The 15,000-nt window shown below is 43.2% G+C and overlaps 2 protein-coding genes across 11 annotated transcripts in view; one reads left to right on the top strand and one right to left on the bottom strand.

Moving 5' to 3' along the window:
* The window catches only part of phldb1b (pleckstrin homology-like domain, family B, member 1b), a 125,058-nt gene extending 115,016 nt beyond the window's left edge, over positions 1–10,042 (top strand). For 6 of the 10 annotated variants that reach the window (XM_041995646.1, XM_041995651.1, XM_041995649.1 and 3 more), the window contains 4 exons: positions 242–424; positions 496–715; positions 5,789–5,874; positions 7,247–10,042. In XM_041995646.1, coding sequence (XP_041851580.1) covers positions 242–424; positions 496–715; positions 5,789–5,874; positions 7,247–7,387 — 630 coding nt within the window. In that variant the 3' untranslated portion in view covers positions 7,388–10,042. The remainder of the gene's footprint in view (positions 1–241; positions 425–495; positions 716–5,788; positions 5,875–7,246) is intronic. The other 4 variants (XM_041995655.1, XM_041995648.1, XM_041995654.1 and 1 more) reach the window with 1 other exon arrangement.
* A 204-nt stretch (positions 10,043–10,246) lies between these two features.
* The window catches only part of LOC121646581 (alpha-2-macroglobulin-like protein 1), a 53,527-nt gene continuing 48,773 nt past the window's right edge, over positions 10,247–15,000 (bottom strand). The window contains exons 29-36 of the mRNA XM_041995645.1: positions 13,392–13,588; positions 13,088–13,303; positions 12,888–13,006; positions 12,719–12,809; positions 12,227–12,295; positions 12,035–12,140; positions 11,913–11,954; positions 10,247–10,344 (exon numbers count right to left, since the gene is read on the bottom strand). Coding sequence (XP_041851579.1) covers positions 10,322–10,344; positions 11,913–11,954; positions 12,035–12,140; positions 12,227–12,295; positions 12,719–12,809; positions 12,888–13,006; positions 13,088–13,303; positions 13,392–13,588 — 863 coding nt within the window. The 3' untranslated portion in view covers positions 10,247–10,321. The remainder of the gene's footprint in view (positions 10,345–11,912; positions 11,955–12,034; positions 12,141–12,226; positions 12,296–12,718; positions 12,810–12,887; positions 13,007–13,087; positions 13,304–13,391; positions 13,589–15,000) is intronic.

Genomic DNA, 15,000 nt, shown 5'->3' with positions numbered 1-15,000 from the left:
GATGAAATGTTTTCTATTGTAATTCCATTTATGCTGATTGAAATCCCGTTAGTTCCAGTTTAACCCAGTCCGGTCCAGCTCCATGCCAGTAAAACTTTAGTTTGTAGGGTCAGTTGTGTTTTTGGCCTCTGCTTGTCTTTGTGAATGTGATGAAAATGATGAAGGTGATGAAGTCCAGCAGGGAGGGAAGAATGTACATAAATGCATGAGTGAGGAGCCAGAAAAGGTGTGCTGGGCTCAGGTCAGAAAAACACGTAATGAAAGCGGCTTTCCTCAGGAACGAGAGAGCCTGGCTCGCCGTCGGATGCTGGAGGAGGAGCGGAGGAGAAGGGAGGATGCAGAGAAGAGGCTGCAGGATGAAGCTTTGCACCGCCAGCAGCTCGTGGAAAAGGAGGTCAGGATGAGGTCCAAGAACTTCTCCCAGGTCAGTGAAGTGGGACGAGTCAAGTCCTCATGGTGGAAAAGTGGAAAATAAGCATGTTTCTGTCCATCCAGGCCCGGCCCATGACCCGCTACCTGCCCATCAGGAAGGAGGAGTTCGACCTGCGCTCACACGTGGAGTCGTCAGGCCACAGCGTGGAAACGTGCTACCACCTTATCCTCACCGAGAAGATGTGCAAGGGCTACCTGGTAAAGATGGGAGGAAAGATCAAGTCCTGGAAGAAACGATGGTTCGTATTCGACCGCCTCAAGCGGACCTTCTCCTACTACGTGGGTAAGAAACGCCTCCAGTTCAGACTGAGTGCAGCTTCTAGTTCATGCTCTGATTTCCAGCAGTAGAGAGGCCGTGGTAGAGAGTCCATGCTGGGTCTCCAGCGGTAGAGAGGCCATGCTGGGTCTCCAGCGGTAGAGAGGCCATGCTGGGTCTCCAGCGGTAGAGAGGCCATGCTGGGTCTCCAGCGGTAGAGAGGATGGGCTGGGTCTCCAGCTGTAGAGAGGCTGGGCTGGGTCTCTGTCTGTGTCTGAGCTGCAGAAATAAAAGAGGGAACTTCCTGAAATGAAGGATGAAAAGTTAGATATGATTCCTGAATATGCTGGAAACCAATGTGGATGTTTTATTGTTTGTCAGGTAGGAACCTGAAATCTTCTACTCACATTATTAAACATCACAAAATTTGTTTTCAATATGTTTTCACGCCCCTTATTTCACCGACGGAACTGCTCAACTTCTCCACCTGCTCACCAACCGGCCAATCACACGGCAGCATGTAGAACATAGACCATACCTCTGCCCCTCCTGGCAGCTAAGAACTGGAAAGTGAGGCTTTCTACTATGTCTGTGCAGACGGTAACTGCCAATCAGGCTGGAAATGATGTGCATGCCAGGCCTGTGGTGGGCGGGGGCACATCTGGACCTGCTGTATTTACGTATAAACAAGGAAGAGCACTCTATCGTATCAGTAGTTTCCTTAACAAGCCTTTCTGGGTTTTTCCACGGATCTGGTCCAGGACAGCCTCCAGGTGCAGCTCGACCACTGGGCTGCTGTGGCTTCCTCCTCCTGGTCCACCTGCAGCATGTTCTCATGCGTCAGAGACACGTTAGAGACATCCGTCCTGGATGCCTTCAGTGTTTCTGCCAGCCTCTGATCTCCAGCAGGCATACGGCGGCCTGCACAGGCCAAAACTCATTCAACTCTCGTCCATTTTTTTCTTTATTTCAACCTCTTAGATTCACAACCTACATGTGAGCAAATTTCAGGTTTTACCATTAATTCCAGTTTCATTCCGTCTGAAACCAGACTGTATGACTATAGTTTATTAAATCTTAAAGATGGAAGTCGTTTCCTTCTCTTTGAGGCTTCAAGAAGCCAAATTAAAGGACAATATATATATTTATTTGATAGATCTTTGAATGTTGCTTCCTGTTCTCCTTCGGTCGTTCCTGGATTCTTTCATGTGCCATTACTTCTACAGTAAAATGGATGGTTGTCACACCGTGTTAATATTCAGGTTATCCACCGTGTCTGTAGTCCTGGAACGTTCAGGTTCGGTGTGTGTTGGTGTTTGTTGTTGCATCAGGTAAACAGGAAGCTGTGGAAACATCGCGACACATGGTGGATGCTCGTCCTGCAGACCTTGAGCAGAGCATGTGGCGGTGTGATGTGAAGGGGGCCTGGAGCCGTGGGACACCGTCGGGTCTTTGAAGTCCTCAGAACTTCCGCTCAAAGCTGCTTAAAGTGCACCTTGTTGAAAGTGTTCCAGGCGAGGAGGCGTGCAGAGATTACTCTGGCAGCTCGTAGAGGAGGCTGATTGAGATGCAGCGCGCAGCCTCGTCTCCTGACCTTGAACGCCTCGCAATGAGCGGCACTAATTCCTGCTAATCAACCTCCAGCAGGATGAAGTCAAATGAGATGCAAATTCAGGGCTGTTTGAATGCTAAAGAGATCATTAGCAGATAATAGCTGCACGTTAACACTAGAAGTCCCAGGAATTTTGATATTTCCCTAAAGTCCCAGAGAAGGGTCGAAAGACCTTTAGTCCAAACTGACGACTCTGCTGGCAAAAATTAGCATCTCTTCATTTGTAAATGCAGCCATTACCTGAGGAATGCACCCATTGCATCCAGCCCCTCCTTGTTACCTTGAAACGTCTGGTAAATTCTGTGGCAGTGGGGGATGGTGGGCTGAGGGGGATAAATAGTAGCTAGCTTCACCTCCAACAAATAGAAGGAAGCAAAATGCAGAGGCGGCTTACAACTCAGCAGGCATTGGACCTGATCCTCAGCGATACAAACCCTTGTGACTCAGATGGAGAAGAGATACAAATTCAGCTGGATTCGGACTCTGACTCTGAGCAGTCTTCAGGTAAGATTTGAAACTATTATTGAACTTTTTGGTATGACAAATTTCTTTCTTTCTGCTTTGTCCTGTACTGTGAGTTGCAACACTGGAATTTCTCCATTTTGGTACAAATAAAGGATTTTTTTAATCTTATTTCCAAAACATCCTATTTTCGTCCTCTGAAATTGTGAAATTGTTTACCTTGCAGATGATGAGACTGCTCCACTGCCAGAAAAGAGGGCTCGGTTGGGAAGTGAGAGGACAGAGATGGCTAAAGATGGCACAGTGTGGCATGAAGAACAGCTGGGGACATGTCTCAATTTCACCCCAATAGAACCATACGGCACAGATGGAGAGCCAACTGCTAAGGCCAGAAGAAGTATCCGGACTCGTCTTCAAAGCTTCTTCTGTTTTATAACACTTGAAATGCTTCGTAGCATTCAAGAATGGACCATTCAGCATGCACGGCAAAAGGAGCAGGCAGATTGGTTCATGAACCTCCCAGAACTAATGGCATTTATTGCAATTATTATCTTGCGGGGGGGGGAAGAAAGTTCCATCACTACGTGACAATTGGTCAGCAGAGCTGGGAAACCCACGAATCATTGCTACTATGGCCCGAAACCGCTTCCAAAACATCATGCAACACCTACGCTTTGATAACATGTTCACACGCAGTGAGCGAGTGGAGACAAATAAGTTTGCTGCAATTTCTAATCTGTGGGAATCTTTTGTCAATAACTGCATCAGATCTTATAACCCTGGTCGACACATCACTATTGATCAACAGCTTTTCCCGACAAAGACTCGCTGCAGTTTTCTGCAGTACATTGCAACAAAACCGGACAAATTTGGCATTAAGTTTTGGCTGGCTTGTGACTTGAAATCAAAGTACATTTGCAATATCCTGCCATATCTTGGCAAGGACCCCAGTCGTCCCAGTGGAGAGAGACTCTCTGAGAGTGTAGTGATGAGGCTGATGGAGCCGTTCATGGATAAGGGCAGAACTGTAACAACAGACAATTTTTTTACATCGCTGTCCCTTGCGCAACGACTGCTTAGCCGGAAAACCACCATCCTTGGCACAGTCAACAAGATTCACCGGGAAATTCCTCAGTCAACTAGACAGAAGGACCACACTAAATTCACCACTCGAGTGTTTTCCACCACTGGTGCAACACTCACAGTATATGCGCCGAAACGGAAAAAGACTGTCTATCTTCTCAGCAGCATGCACAATGTGGTTGAGACTGAGAATACCACCAAAAGGAAGCCAAACACTGTCACACAATACAACACCACAAAGTGTGGTGTGGATGTGATGGACCAGATGGTGCGGGAGTACAGCGTGCGTGCAGGAACACGGAGATGGCCAGTCGCCGTGTTCTACAACATGATCGACATGGCGGCAGTGAACGCTCATGTTCTTCATAAGGAATGCACCGGAGTGCAGGAGAGAAGAGTGGACTTCCTGGTTGAGCTCGCGAAAGAGTTGGCCAACTCTCATGTGAGTCAGAAGAAGGCACATAAGGAGCAACTGCTTCAGCAGCAACCTCCCACACCTAGCCCTGGGAAAAGGGCAAAATGTCAGGTCAACCATCGATGCAAGAACAATTGCGCAACTGTAAGATGTGTTGACTGCTACAAATACACATGTGGCAAATGCAGGATGGAGATACCATGGAAGTGCCAAGCATGTTTGGACTTAGCACAGACGGACTGCTGAAAGAGCAGAAAAGCCATTCACACAAGGGCATGCCACTGTAGCCTTGTGTAAATATTTGTGAAATTGTTTCATTACTTGCATTATTTTAACTGTTTTGTTGTTTTTTTTATGACAAAAATAAAAAGCATTGGAAAAAATTCACAGTTGTTCTTTTATATCTTTGTCATGTTGACATTTATGCCCTCTTGACTTAGACACTAATGCTTCTGGACATTTTACTCACAGACCCTGCCTGTACCACCACAATCAAAAAATGTTCATTTTAAATATTCAAAATTGTTCATTGCTTGGGCTTTTTGGACATAAGGTACATGAACATTGGGTTAGAAAGTTTGAAAAATTGGTCAAAAATTTTGAAAAATTTGTATTTTTTCATTTGTATGAAAAGAGGAGAGCTGGACCTTTTAAAGTGATTTTAAAAAAAAATATGAATTCATCATTTTGTCATATCATTCTAAATTGTTTGCTTTTTTATTGAAGGCCCACAATGATTATCTTTTTTTTTTCTTCTAAAAGCACACAAATGTGTCGAGGAGGTATATATCATATATCATATCAAATATATTTTTAATTATTTGAAATATACCAGAATGCAGGAAAACCTTTCTGAATCTGTTTGAGGTCTACTCCAATCTCATACTCAGGGGACCAAGCAGTGTCTCAAGCCAAGCTTTGGGCAAAAGTTGACAGTCCGGTTTCAAGAGTCTACAGTGTCTCCCCTAAGTATGCGCCCTCCTGGGGTGTGCCAGTAATTGACTCGTCTACAAACAAAAGAAGCTGTTCGCAGCTTAAGACAGGATTTTAGCTAAAATCCTACTGGTCAATCGACCCATCTCTGGGTTGTAAAGGTAGAAAGGTCCATTGACCCCTCTCTGGGACTTCTAGTGTTAAAGTGTTGTTCCTCGAAATGAGGCTGCGCTTCTACCTACTACTCGTTCAGCTGGCTGGTAGAGTGTTTGTGCCTGGAGGTGGAGAGGAGTGCTGAGTTCCCCACCGGTTCCTACTGCAGCTCTGCAGAGGCTGATGAAACCAGCTGCAATCGTGTACCAGAGTAGCGTAAGATTGCAGTCGAGTCTGAAAATACAATGAGAGCTCCGCAGCTTTACACACAGGAGGAAAACTGCTGCGCTTGTCTTTTCCCATCCATCACCACAAACCCGCTGCTCAGGATCAAAGTTTTCTTAATGATTCCAGGTGGAAGAGCTTCTCTTCTTCTCCAGCAGTCCGTCTTTCTCTCAATATTTTACTTTTTAACCAAACTTTTCTTCTTTTCCTCCGACAGACAAACACGAGACCAAGCTGAAGGGTGTGATCTACTTCCAGGCCATAGAAGAGGTGTACTATGACCACCTGCGCAGCGCCACCAAGGTATGCTGCCGCCACCCGCCTCTCCCCAGCATTCACTCTGCTTTCCCAGCGATGCATCCAGCAGACCTGCTTATTCCCGTTTCTGTCCCAGTGATCCCAGTTTAACCAGTCAACAGCCTTCACAAAATATACAGAAATCTCCTCGTTTTACCCACAAGTTCAGCAGCTGGTTTACCTGCAGCTGCCTCCTCATCGTCTGGGGGCGTGCATGATGCCCTGTCCCAGTGCTCCGTCAGCAGCTCTGGCTACTCTGAAGTCAGCGAGGATGATGATGTTCAGTGTAGTGGTGAAGATGTTGGGATGACATGTTGCTGGAGTTTTAGGAGAGGAATGTTGTCCCATTCTGGTCTGATGCAGGATTCTAGCTGCTCTACAGTCCTGGACCTTGGTTGTTGGATTTCTGCTTCCATGATGCTCCAGATGTTGTGTACTGGTGAAAGGTCTGGACTGCAGGCAGGCCAGTTCAGCAGCCGGACTCTTCTCCTGTGAAGCCATGCTGCTGTGATGGATGCAGGATGTGGTTCAGCATCGTCTTGCTGAAATCTGCAAGGTCTTCCCTGAAAGAGACGTTGTCTGGATGGGAGCAGATGTTGCTCTAAAACCTTTATGTACCATTTTAAATGAGCTTTGGTCCAGAGAAGACGGAAGAAGCTGGTTCTGGATCCTGTTCACATCTGGCTTCTTCTCTGCATGATGGAGCTTTAACCTGCATTTGTGGGTTTCAGGGTGAACTGTGTTCACAGACAGTGGTTTCTGGAAGTCTTCCTGAGTCCATGCAGTGGTTTCCAGTAGAGAATCATGTCTGCTTTTAATGCAGAAGATCACCAGCATCCAGCTTTGTCCCATGCGTACAGAGATTCCTCCGGATTCTCTGAATCTTCTGATGATATTCTACATTGTAGATGGAGGATTTTCAAAGTCTGAGGAACATTTTTCTTAAGTTTTAGATCCAGTTAGTCTTAGATTGGTGAAGCTCTGTCCATCTTTCCATCTGAGAGACTCTGCCTCTCTGAAATGCTCCTTTTATACCAGTCATGTTACTGACCTGTTACCAGGTAACCTGGTTAGTTGTCCAATGCTCCTCCAGGTGTTTCTGGTTTGTACCAGGTATTTTTTGTTGCTCCTGTTCCAACTTTTTCCAGACGTGTTGCTGCATCAGATTCACTATCAGCTCATGTTTTCATCACATGGTGAAACGTCTCCAACCTTTTTTTTCCTTTTAGAATGAGAGATAATGGATAATTCAGTCAAGTGTGTGGTTTTTAATGTGGCAGCATGTTTCTCAGGTTTCATATGAACACACTGCAGGTAAAAGTTCCCAGCAGTGCTGAACCTAACGTTGCTCCGTGGTTTTTGTCCGTCTGTCCTGCAGAGCCCCAACCCCTCCCTGACCTTCTGCGTGAAGACCCACGACCGCCTCTACTACGTGGTGGCCCCGTCGGCGGAGGCCATGAGGATCTGGATGGACGTGATCGTCACGGGAGCGGAGGGATACACGCAGTTCATGAACTGAGAGCGTGCAGGTGGCGCGCGGTTTTCTTCGGCAGGGACTCATCCACGTCCTCTTTCCAGTCCGGCACGGATCCGCACGTTTCATGATAATCTCACTCCTCGTTCCATCGTGCCGGCGTTCCCATCTTCACATTTTCTATGTGGTTCTGTTTGGATGTAAAAAGGGAGCCTCACACACCACCGTATATAAACCAAATGTAAACCTGTCAGACTTTACCAGCCTTTCTATTTGCCAAATGGAGATCTGTTTGTTACTGTTGAAGATTTTATATTATTTCTTTCGTTATTTCTTTTTTACTTGTAGAGAAAATTTGCCAAATGACATGATGCCAATCGTTTTAAGTATTCCATCATGACTGTGCTGAGGTAGACTGTAGTTTAAGAGAATCTGCCATCAGAGGCTGAGATTGTTTCAGAAATATCTTCAAGCGTCTGTGAGAAATGGTAGAAAAGAATCAGGGGACGGAGGGGATCTGAGTCCACATTCATCTGAACCAGTCGAGCTGCAGCCTCTGAGTCATGACTGTCCCGAACCCCCCATCAAACAGCATCCAGAGTTTCATCTCACCCGTACTGCTTCACACACACTTACCAAAGGTCTTACAGGAATATTCTTCCACGTCGAACCTCAGGAGTTCACTCTGCAGCTCCCACGAAGGTGACCAGGATCAGGTTCCAGTGTTAACGGACGCTGCTCAGAGTTTAGGTTTTATTCCAGTTACTCCAACCGGGGCTCATTAAACACTTTAGGTAAAATACTTGTGATGTGCAACTGTTGGCGAAAGTTACCCAAACCTTAACCCTCCCAGCTCAATGCCTAACCCTACAGCAGAAATCAGAGATGAAGTCTTTACCCCAGCAGGAAGTCCCTGTAAGACACGTCTACAGGTGGAGAGGACAGTTAGCCTAGCCTAGCATAAAGATTAAGCAGAAACCTCACGTCTCCCTTTTTTCTCATTTCATTTTACACCAGTGGAAAAGTATCTCGTGCTGCCTTCGCTGAAGTTTTCTGATTTAACTTGTTTGTTTTATTCATTTAGAGAAATTTTCTTTTGTTTTTTGAAATTTGTTTGAATAATGTGAAGAATTTAGCCGAAGTCTTTATGCTAGCCTAGCATGTGCTACCTCCTGCCACATCTTTCTGGGTCTGTAATTTAAAGCTGAAGCTAGTTAGCTTAGCAGATTGGAAATGGGCAAAAAGACTTGTATCTGTTTTCTAAAACTATATGTATTTTTGAGCATAGCCAAGTCATTTCTAATAACTTTGACTTAACTGATACTGTTTTAGTTGGACTGTCTCAGGCTGACGTTTAAAATTAGCTTCATGTCAAACTTTCACAGCAGAACCCAAAATGTCAAACTAAAAGACTTCTTGTACAGCTTTGGACCAGGAACATTTTTTAATTTTATTTGATTTTTATTTTCCTTTTTCAGCTAGCCTAAAGGAGTATTTAAATAATCACACATGGGCTACAGAACGCACACACACACACACACACACACCGCTCAGAGGCTGACTGCCAAACACTGTTTAATGGTCTCGCCAAAGCTGCCATCGTCTCCCTGTACTGGTGACCACGTTGTCTCTAGATGAAGCCATCATACTGTGTGTGCTCACAAACGAACTAAGAAGTTAATTTCTAAGCCTAGTAGCCTTTAGCTAACTTGATGATGCGACTGCGCCGCTGGGAGCGGCCATCTGTGACGCCAGCAGCGACCCATGGTGGAATAACGGTGCCTTGACCATGTGTTGTTTGAGTGCAGCACGCCACGAGGCTACAACCACAGGAAAGCAGTTTACTGGCGTTTCTTAGACGCCATGCAGCACCTGCACAGCCCTGCATGAGGTTTTCTTCGTCACTGTGGAGAAGTTACACCAGAGGCTCTAAGAACTTTGGAAGAATCAGTGTTTTCTCCCTGAAGATGGTTCAGAGCGAATAAATCCCAACTTCTGCCAGGACGGCCTCGGGCTTTAACCGGCTGGCTGTCATGAAAATGTCCATCATCCCATCGTCAATCTGTGAAAATCCACTGTGGTCAGATTTTGTGTGGGGGACGAACAGCGCTGTGATCTCATGTGGGTCAGTACAGTCATGATATTTATAGTTGTCGTGCCTGAGATGGTGACATGTTGACTTCTAGAAAATAAAATAGAAGACTAGTGAAGAGACCTTAATATATTCTACCCTCTTGCCTTTTACCAAACTTTTCGACACTGGCAAGGCTGTTAAATTATGTCTGTTGGCTGTAGGTGGTATGAACTTCACCGTTATATGTATGCTGAAAAGAAGAAAATTTATATAAAGAATATGCCTGAATGGGGGAAAAATATAGAACTGAAACAGTATTGTATGGAAAGAAGTACAATTTTTACTTATTTTAGAGCTTTTATTGCCAGTTACGTGTAAAATTGTACAGTAGTAATGTCTCAACCTACCTTTTCGGTTTTTACTGGTACAACAAAACATCTGCAGGTACATGTACATAGAATAAATCACCCCTCATGAGACTACACCCCCCGTAGAAAGCAAACACAGTTTCACAATCAGTACTCGGACCAGACTGTGTTATTGGTACCCTGTATGTCTCGTGTCATGTTCATGTATGAATAATATGAATTGTTGTCAAATCTATTAAAAAAAACAACGGTCACAGAGTCTGGACTGCTTCCCTTTAATTCCCAGGTTATTATGTGCATGTTCCCGTGTTGAACAAATGGAAGGAGCCACTACCACAATGCAGACAAAACCAAGTAAACCAAAATCATTCAAGACCTAAGAATAAAATTCCTAAAATACCCCAACGAAAAATTTTACCCACAGTAAAACATGGCTAAAAAAAACAAAAAAAGTTTAAAAAATTTTTAGAGACGTTTCTTTAACTGGTTCCTCCATGGACAGCAACGGGTCCGTCGAAGCTCTGCAGGAAGTGGGTCTTACACTGTGTTAACGCCGTCACCTGCACAGAAAACAACTTCCAATAAACCACACTTTCAATATACTTTCAGTCAAAGATCTGTGAGGACCATTTTTATGAATCAGACTATGGAATGGGTGATATCATTTTTCCTTTCAGTATGATACCATTTATGGTACTTTCTGCCCCTTAAAGAAAAAAGTCCTGGTAGTACAGAGTTCATTAAAACACTGAACTATAACAGATTTTTTTCCTGTGGCGCCCTCTAATGACGGCTAATCGAGCATCGTCTTCGTCCCGTCTCTCCTCCGAGATCTCCCCTAACGACGGCTAATCCGGCATCGTCTTCGTCCCGTCTCTCCTCCCAGATCTCCCCTAACGACGGCTAATCCGGCATCGTCTTCGTCCCGTCTCTCCTCCCAGATCTCCCCTAACGACGGCTAATCCGGCATCGTCTTCGTCCCGTCTCTCCTCCCAGATCTCCCCTAACGACGGCTAATCCGGCATCGTCTTCGTCCCGTCTCTCCTCCCAGATCTCGCCTAACGACGGCTAATCCGGCATCGTCTTCGTCCCGTCTCTCCTCCCAGATCTCCCCTAACGACGGCTAATCCGGCATCGTCCCATCTCTTCGAGATTTCTCAGAACCTTTAAAAATCAGTCTGATGTTGACTCTTGTCTTATCTTTTGTTTTGTCCCTTTCCTCTTGTCTGAAAACTTCTCTTGGCTTTCTTTGAATCAGTCACAGTGCACATTTAAAACAGGTACTGTGTCGATATCCAGTTACTAGCATGTGATGCTGTGGTGTAAAGCTAAATGTTGTTCTCAGCCTTAGGGTGCTGCAGGGCAACGATAGCTCCAGGAATGTAGATTATAAAAATCCATGGAAACAAGTCAGAAACACAGTTTTAAAGTCGGAAAGTAATGCTACCTTGAAAAGCACCACGCTGTAAGAATTACTTAAGATGCATATTACACAGCTATGAATGTACGGTAGCCATCAGCGACTATCTTCTTAAGAGTGATTAAATTCTTCCGTCATTGTCGTTTGCCTTTGTTCCACGCTGCAGCTTTAACATATTACAAAGACAATATGAAATATCAATAAAAGTAATAAATATAAATGCCTGAAAGAAAAGCTAATAAAAGGATGTTAAGGTAAATTAGTACATGGAGTCAAAAAGAATTGGACTACAAATGAATATAAATCTGTAAATTTGTTTTCCTGCTCTAACTTTCTGCCGCTACTTTAACACCTAAATTTCCTGCTCTACCAGATTAATTAAATACAATTTTATACAATTAATCCCATTTCATCAACTGAAAGATCAGTGTTCAAGAACCTGCATTAAACATGAAAACATCGTCATCATCATGACGTCTGACAGTCTACCATAAAAAGGAACATACTTTTGCCCTGTGATGGCCTAAAACCATTTTTAAAAAAAAGCTTAAAATGTATAATGAACACAAACTGCATGTTTTGTATTCACACCGTGTTAGTGTGACATAAAAAAATGTATTGAGTCTGATATTTGGAGTATCAGCACATCCGTCTCCAAACGACAGTTTCCTCATAAAAAGCCTGTAAATGTAAAGTGGAGCTGCTTACCATCTGCACAGGGGGATGTATACTGGGCGACCGCCTCATCACCTGAAACATGAGCAGCAGTGATGAAACATGAGCTGGTGGACAGAGTCGGGCTAGACTGGATAATCAGAGGAGGCTCCTACCGGTCTGGTAGTAGTCGTAGACCTTCACCACCGCAGGTTTCAGTTTCCAGACCTGCTGACCACCCTCCAGGGTCACACTGTAGATTCTCGTCTCATCCTTCTTCAGCTGCAGCCACAAACACAGTCCACACACTTTGTTAGCATGTGCACACAAACATGATGTTCTGTCGTCATGACGGCCACGCTTCCTACCTCATCCAGGTAGATGTTGATGAAGCCTTTGTCCACGTCAACGCGCTTCACCGAGCGGTCGTCCTGCAGCTGAGAGACATCAGTGCATGTTGGCAGCAATGCTGAAACTAAAACTTTTACATTTTTTTTACGCATCCCCCAAACAGTCAACCTTCAAAACTGAGCATGTTCAAGAAAAAACTATGTTGGACGTGCGTTAGACTCAGGAGGCTCAGAGAGGTTTATGATGATTTAAAGCTATGAAAGAAATCAAAATGACCTTTCAGAGGAACTTTTTTATATTTATTGACCTGTTTAAAGCTTGAATAAAATTTCTACATCAGAGTTGTAGATGTAATCTATTCATTTTCAAAGGGACAAAAAAAAGCACATAACTCCTGGTCAAGTTTCATGTTTTGATATAACTTTTATGGGAGGTGAATCGAAGCTGCTTGACAAGTTAGAATCTGAAAATGGAGACAAACGTGAGATTAGTAAAACGGGACTACTGACCAGCTTCAGGGAGCTCTGATCCAGAACGTGTCCAGACAGCAGTTTGACGTTGATGATGACCATGTTGGTTTCCTCTCTCCTTCCCTGATACCTGCAACACCACCTCACATATTTACTGATTCTTTTGTGGTTGGGTCACTTCGTGTCCAACGTGGGAACTAGAAAGTACCTGACGTGTAGGAAGAGGATGAATTGCGGTGGGTTGCTGCCACATTTAGCCATGGTGCTGGTGGAGATGTTGAAGGAGGAGAAGTCGGCCGGAGGAGGGATGTTGTAATGCATGGAGATCTGCAGAGACAAACAAAGCCTTCAGGAATCATCTTTGAGGATACGGAAAAGTGGTAAACTCCCAGTCATTGTGCATGTTACCTGAGCCAGCACACAGCTCAGCCCCTCAGCTCTGATGGTGTACTCTCCGGGGATCTCAGTCAGCTTCTCTTCCTGGTACAGCAGCCTGTTTGTCTGATTCACCATGAACTGGACATTCATGCCTCCTAAAGACATCACCGTCACCGTAGTGCTGCCCTCTGGACTGTAGGTGGCAGCGCCATACTTAGCCAAAGCCTGGAGGGCCACCACAGTGTCCTGTAGAGCAGCGTGGTTAAATGTGTTGGTTAAGGCTGGTCCAGAGCGGAAATCCCTCCAGAAACATCAAACGTGAGGCGTGTTCTACCTGTGTGGAGGAGAAACCGCCAAACGGGTTCTGCTGCTGGGTGAGCCAGCGGACGATTCCACTGGCATAATCCAGACCAAAGCCTGGCATGAACGGCTCTTGGAGCAGGCCCAGCAGAACGTAGGAGGTCATCTCTACCTCCAGAGAGTCCAAGCCTTTCCCAGAAGCCTCCTCTCTCCTCCAGTGAAGGGTGCCTCCTAACAGCAGACAGGAGTAAATGCATCTGTGTGCTTAAATGATGTAAATGTGAAAAAACAAGATCCTCACCTTTCAACTCAACATAAGAGCATGCGTTTTATTTTTTATCCTATGAGATAGATATTGTGAGGAAAAGCTTGTGATACATTTATGAAATATTGGGTGTTGCATCGCTTTCCGTCTTGTCTGGTTTCATTGTCCCTGCAAGCTTAAAATTGCATAAGTATGCACCATCTTATAATAGACCTGTTTTTTATAATAGACCTGTTTCTTATAATAGACCTGTTTTTTATAATAGACCTGTTTCTTATAATAGACCTGTTTTTTATAATAGACCTGTTTCTTATAATAGACCTGTTTTTTATAAAAGACCTGTTTTTTTATAATAGACCTGTTTTTTATAATAGACCTGTTTCTTATAATAGACCTGTTTTTTATAATAGACCTGTTTCTTATAATAGACCTGTTTCTTATAATAGACCTGTTTTTTATAATAGACCTGTTTCTTATAATAGACCTGTTTTTTATAATAGACCTGTTTCTTATAATAGACCTGTTTTTTATAATAGACCTGTTTTTTTTTTTTAAATAGACCTGTTTTTTTATAATAGACCTGTTTCTTATAATAGACCTGTTTTTTATAATAGACCTGTTTTTTTTTAAATAGACCTGTTTTTTAATAATAGACCTGTTTTTTTTTAAATAGACCTGTTTTTTTATAATAGACCTGTTTTTTATAATAGACCTGTTTCTTATAATAGACCTGTTTTTTATAATAGACCTGTTTCTTATAATAGACCTGTTTTTTATAATAGACCTGTTTTTTTATAATAGACCTGTTTTTTATAATAGACCTGTTTCTTATAATAGACCTGTTTTTTATAATAGACCTGTTTCTTATAATAGACCTGTTTTTTATAATAGACCTGTTTTTTTTATAATAGACCTGTTTTTTATAATAGACCTGTTTTTTATAATAGACCTGTTTTTTATAATAGACCTGTTTCTTATAATAGACCTGTTTTTTATAATAGACCTGTTTTTTTTCAAATAGACCTGTTTTTTTATAATAGACCTGTTTTTTTATAATAGACCTGTTTTTTTATAATAGACCTGTTTTTTATAATAGACCTGTTTCTTATAATAGACCTGTTTTTTATAATAGACCTGTTTTTTATAATAGACCGGTTTCTTATAATAGACCTGTTTTTTATAATAGACCTGTTTCTTATAATAGACCTGTTTTTTATAATAGACCTGTTTCTTATAATAGACCTGTTTTTTATAATAGACCGGTTTCTTATAATAGACCTGTTTTTTATAATAGACCTGTTTCTTATAATAGACCTGTTTTTTATAATAGACCTGTTTTTTTTTAAATAGACCTGTTTTTTTTATAATAGACCTGTTT

Source organism: Melanotaenia boesemani, chromosome 9 (assembly GCF_017639745.1).
Source record: "Melanotaenia boesemani isolate fMelBoe1 chromosome 9, fMelBoe1.pri, whole genome shotgun sequence".
In the NCBI taxonomy this organism is placed as follows: Eukaryota; Metazoa; Chordata; class Actinopteri; order Atheriniformes; family Melanotaeniidae; genus Melanotaenia; species Melanotaenia boesemani.
The sequence above is the reverse complement of the archived record's forward strand: the minus strand, read 5'-3'. Positions and strand labels throughout refer to the sequence as shown.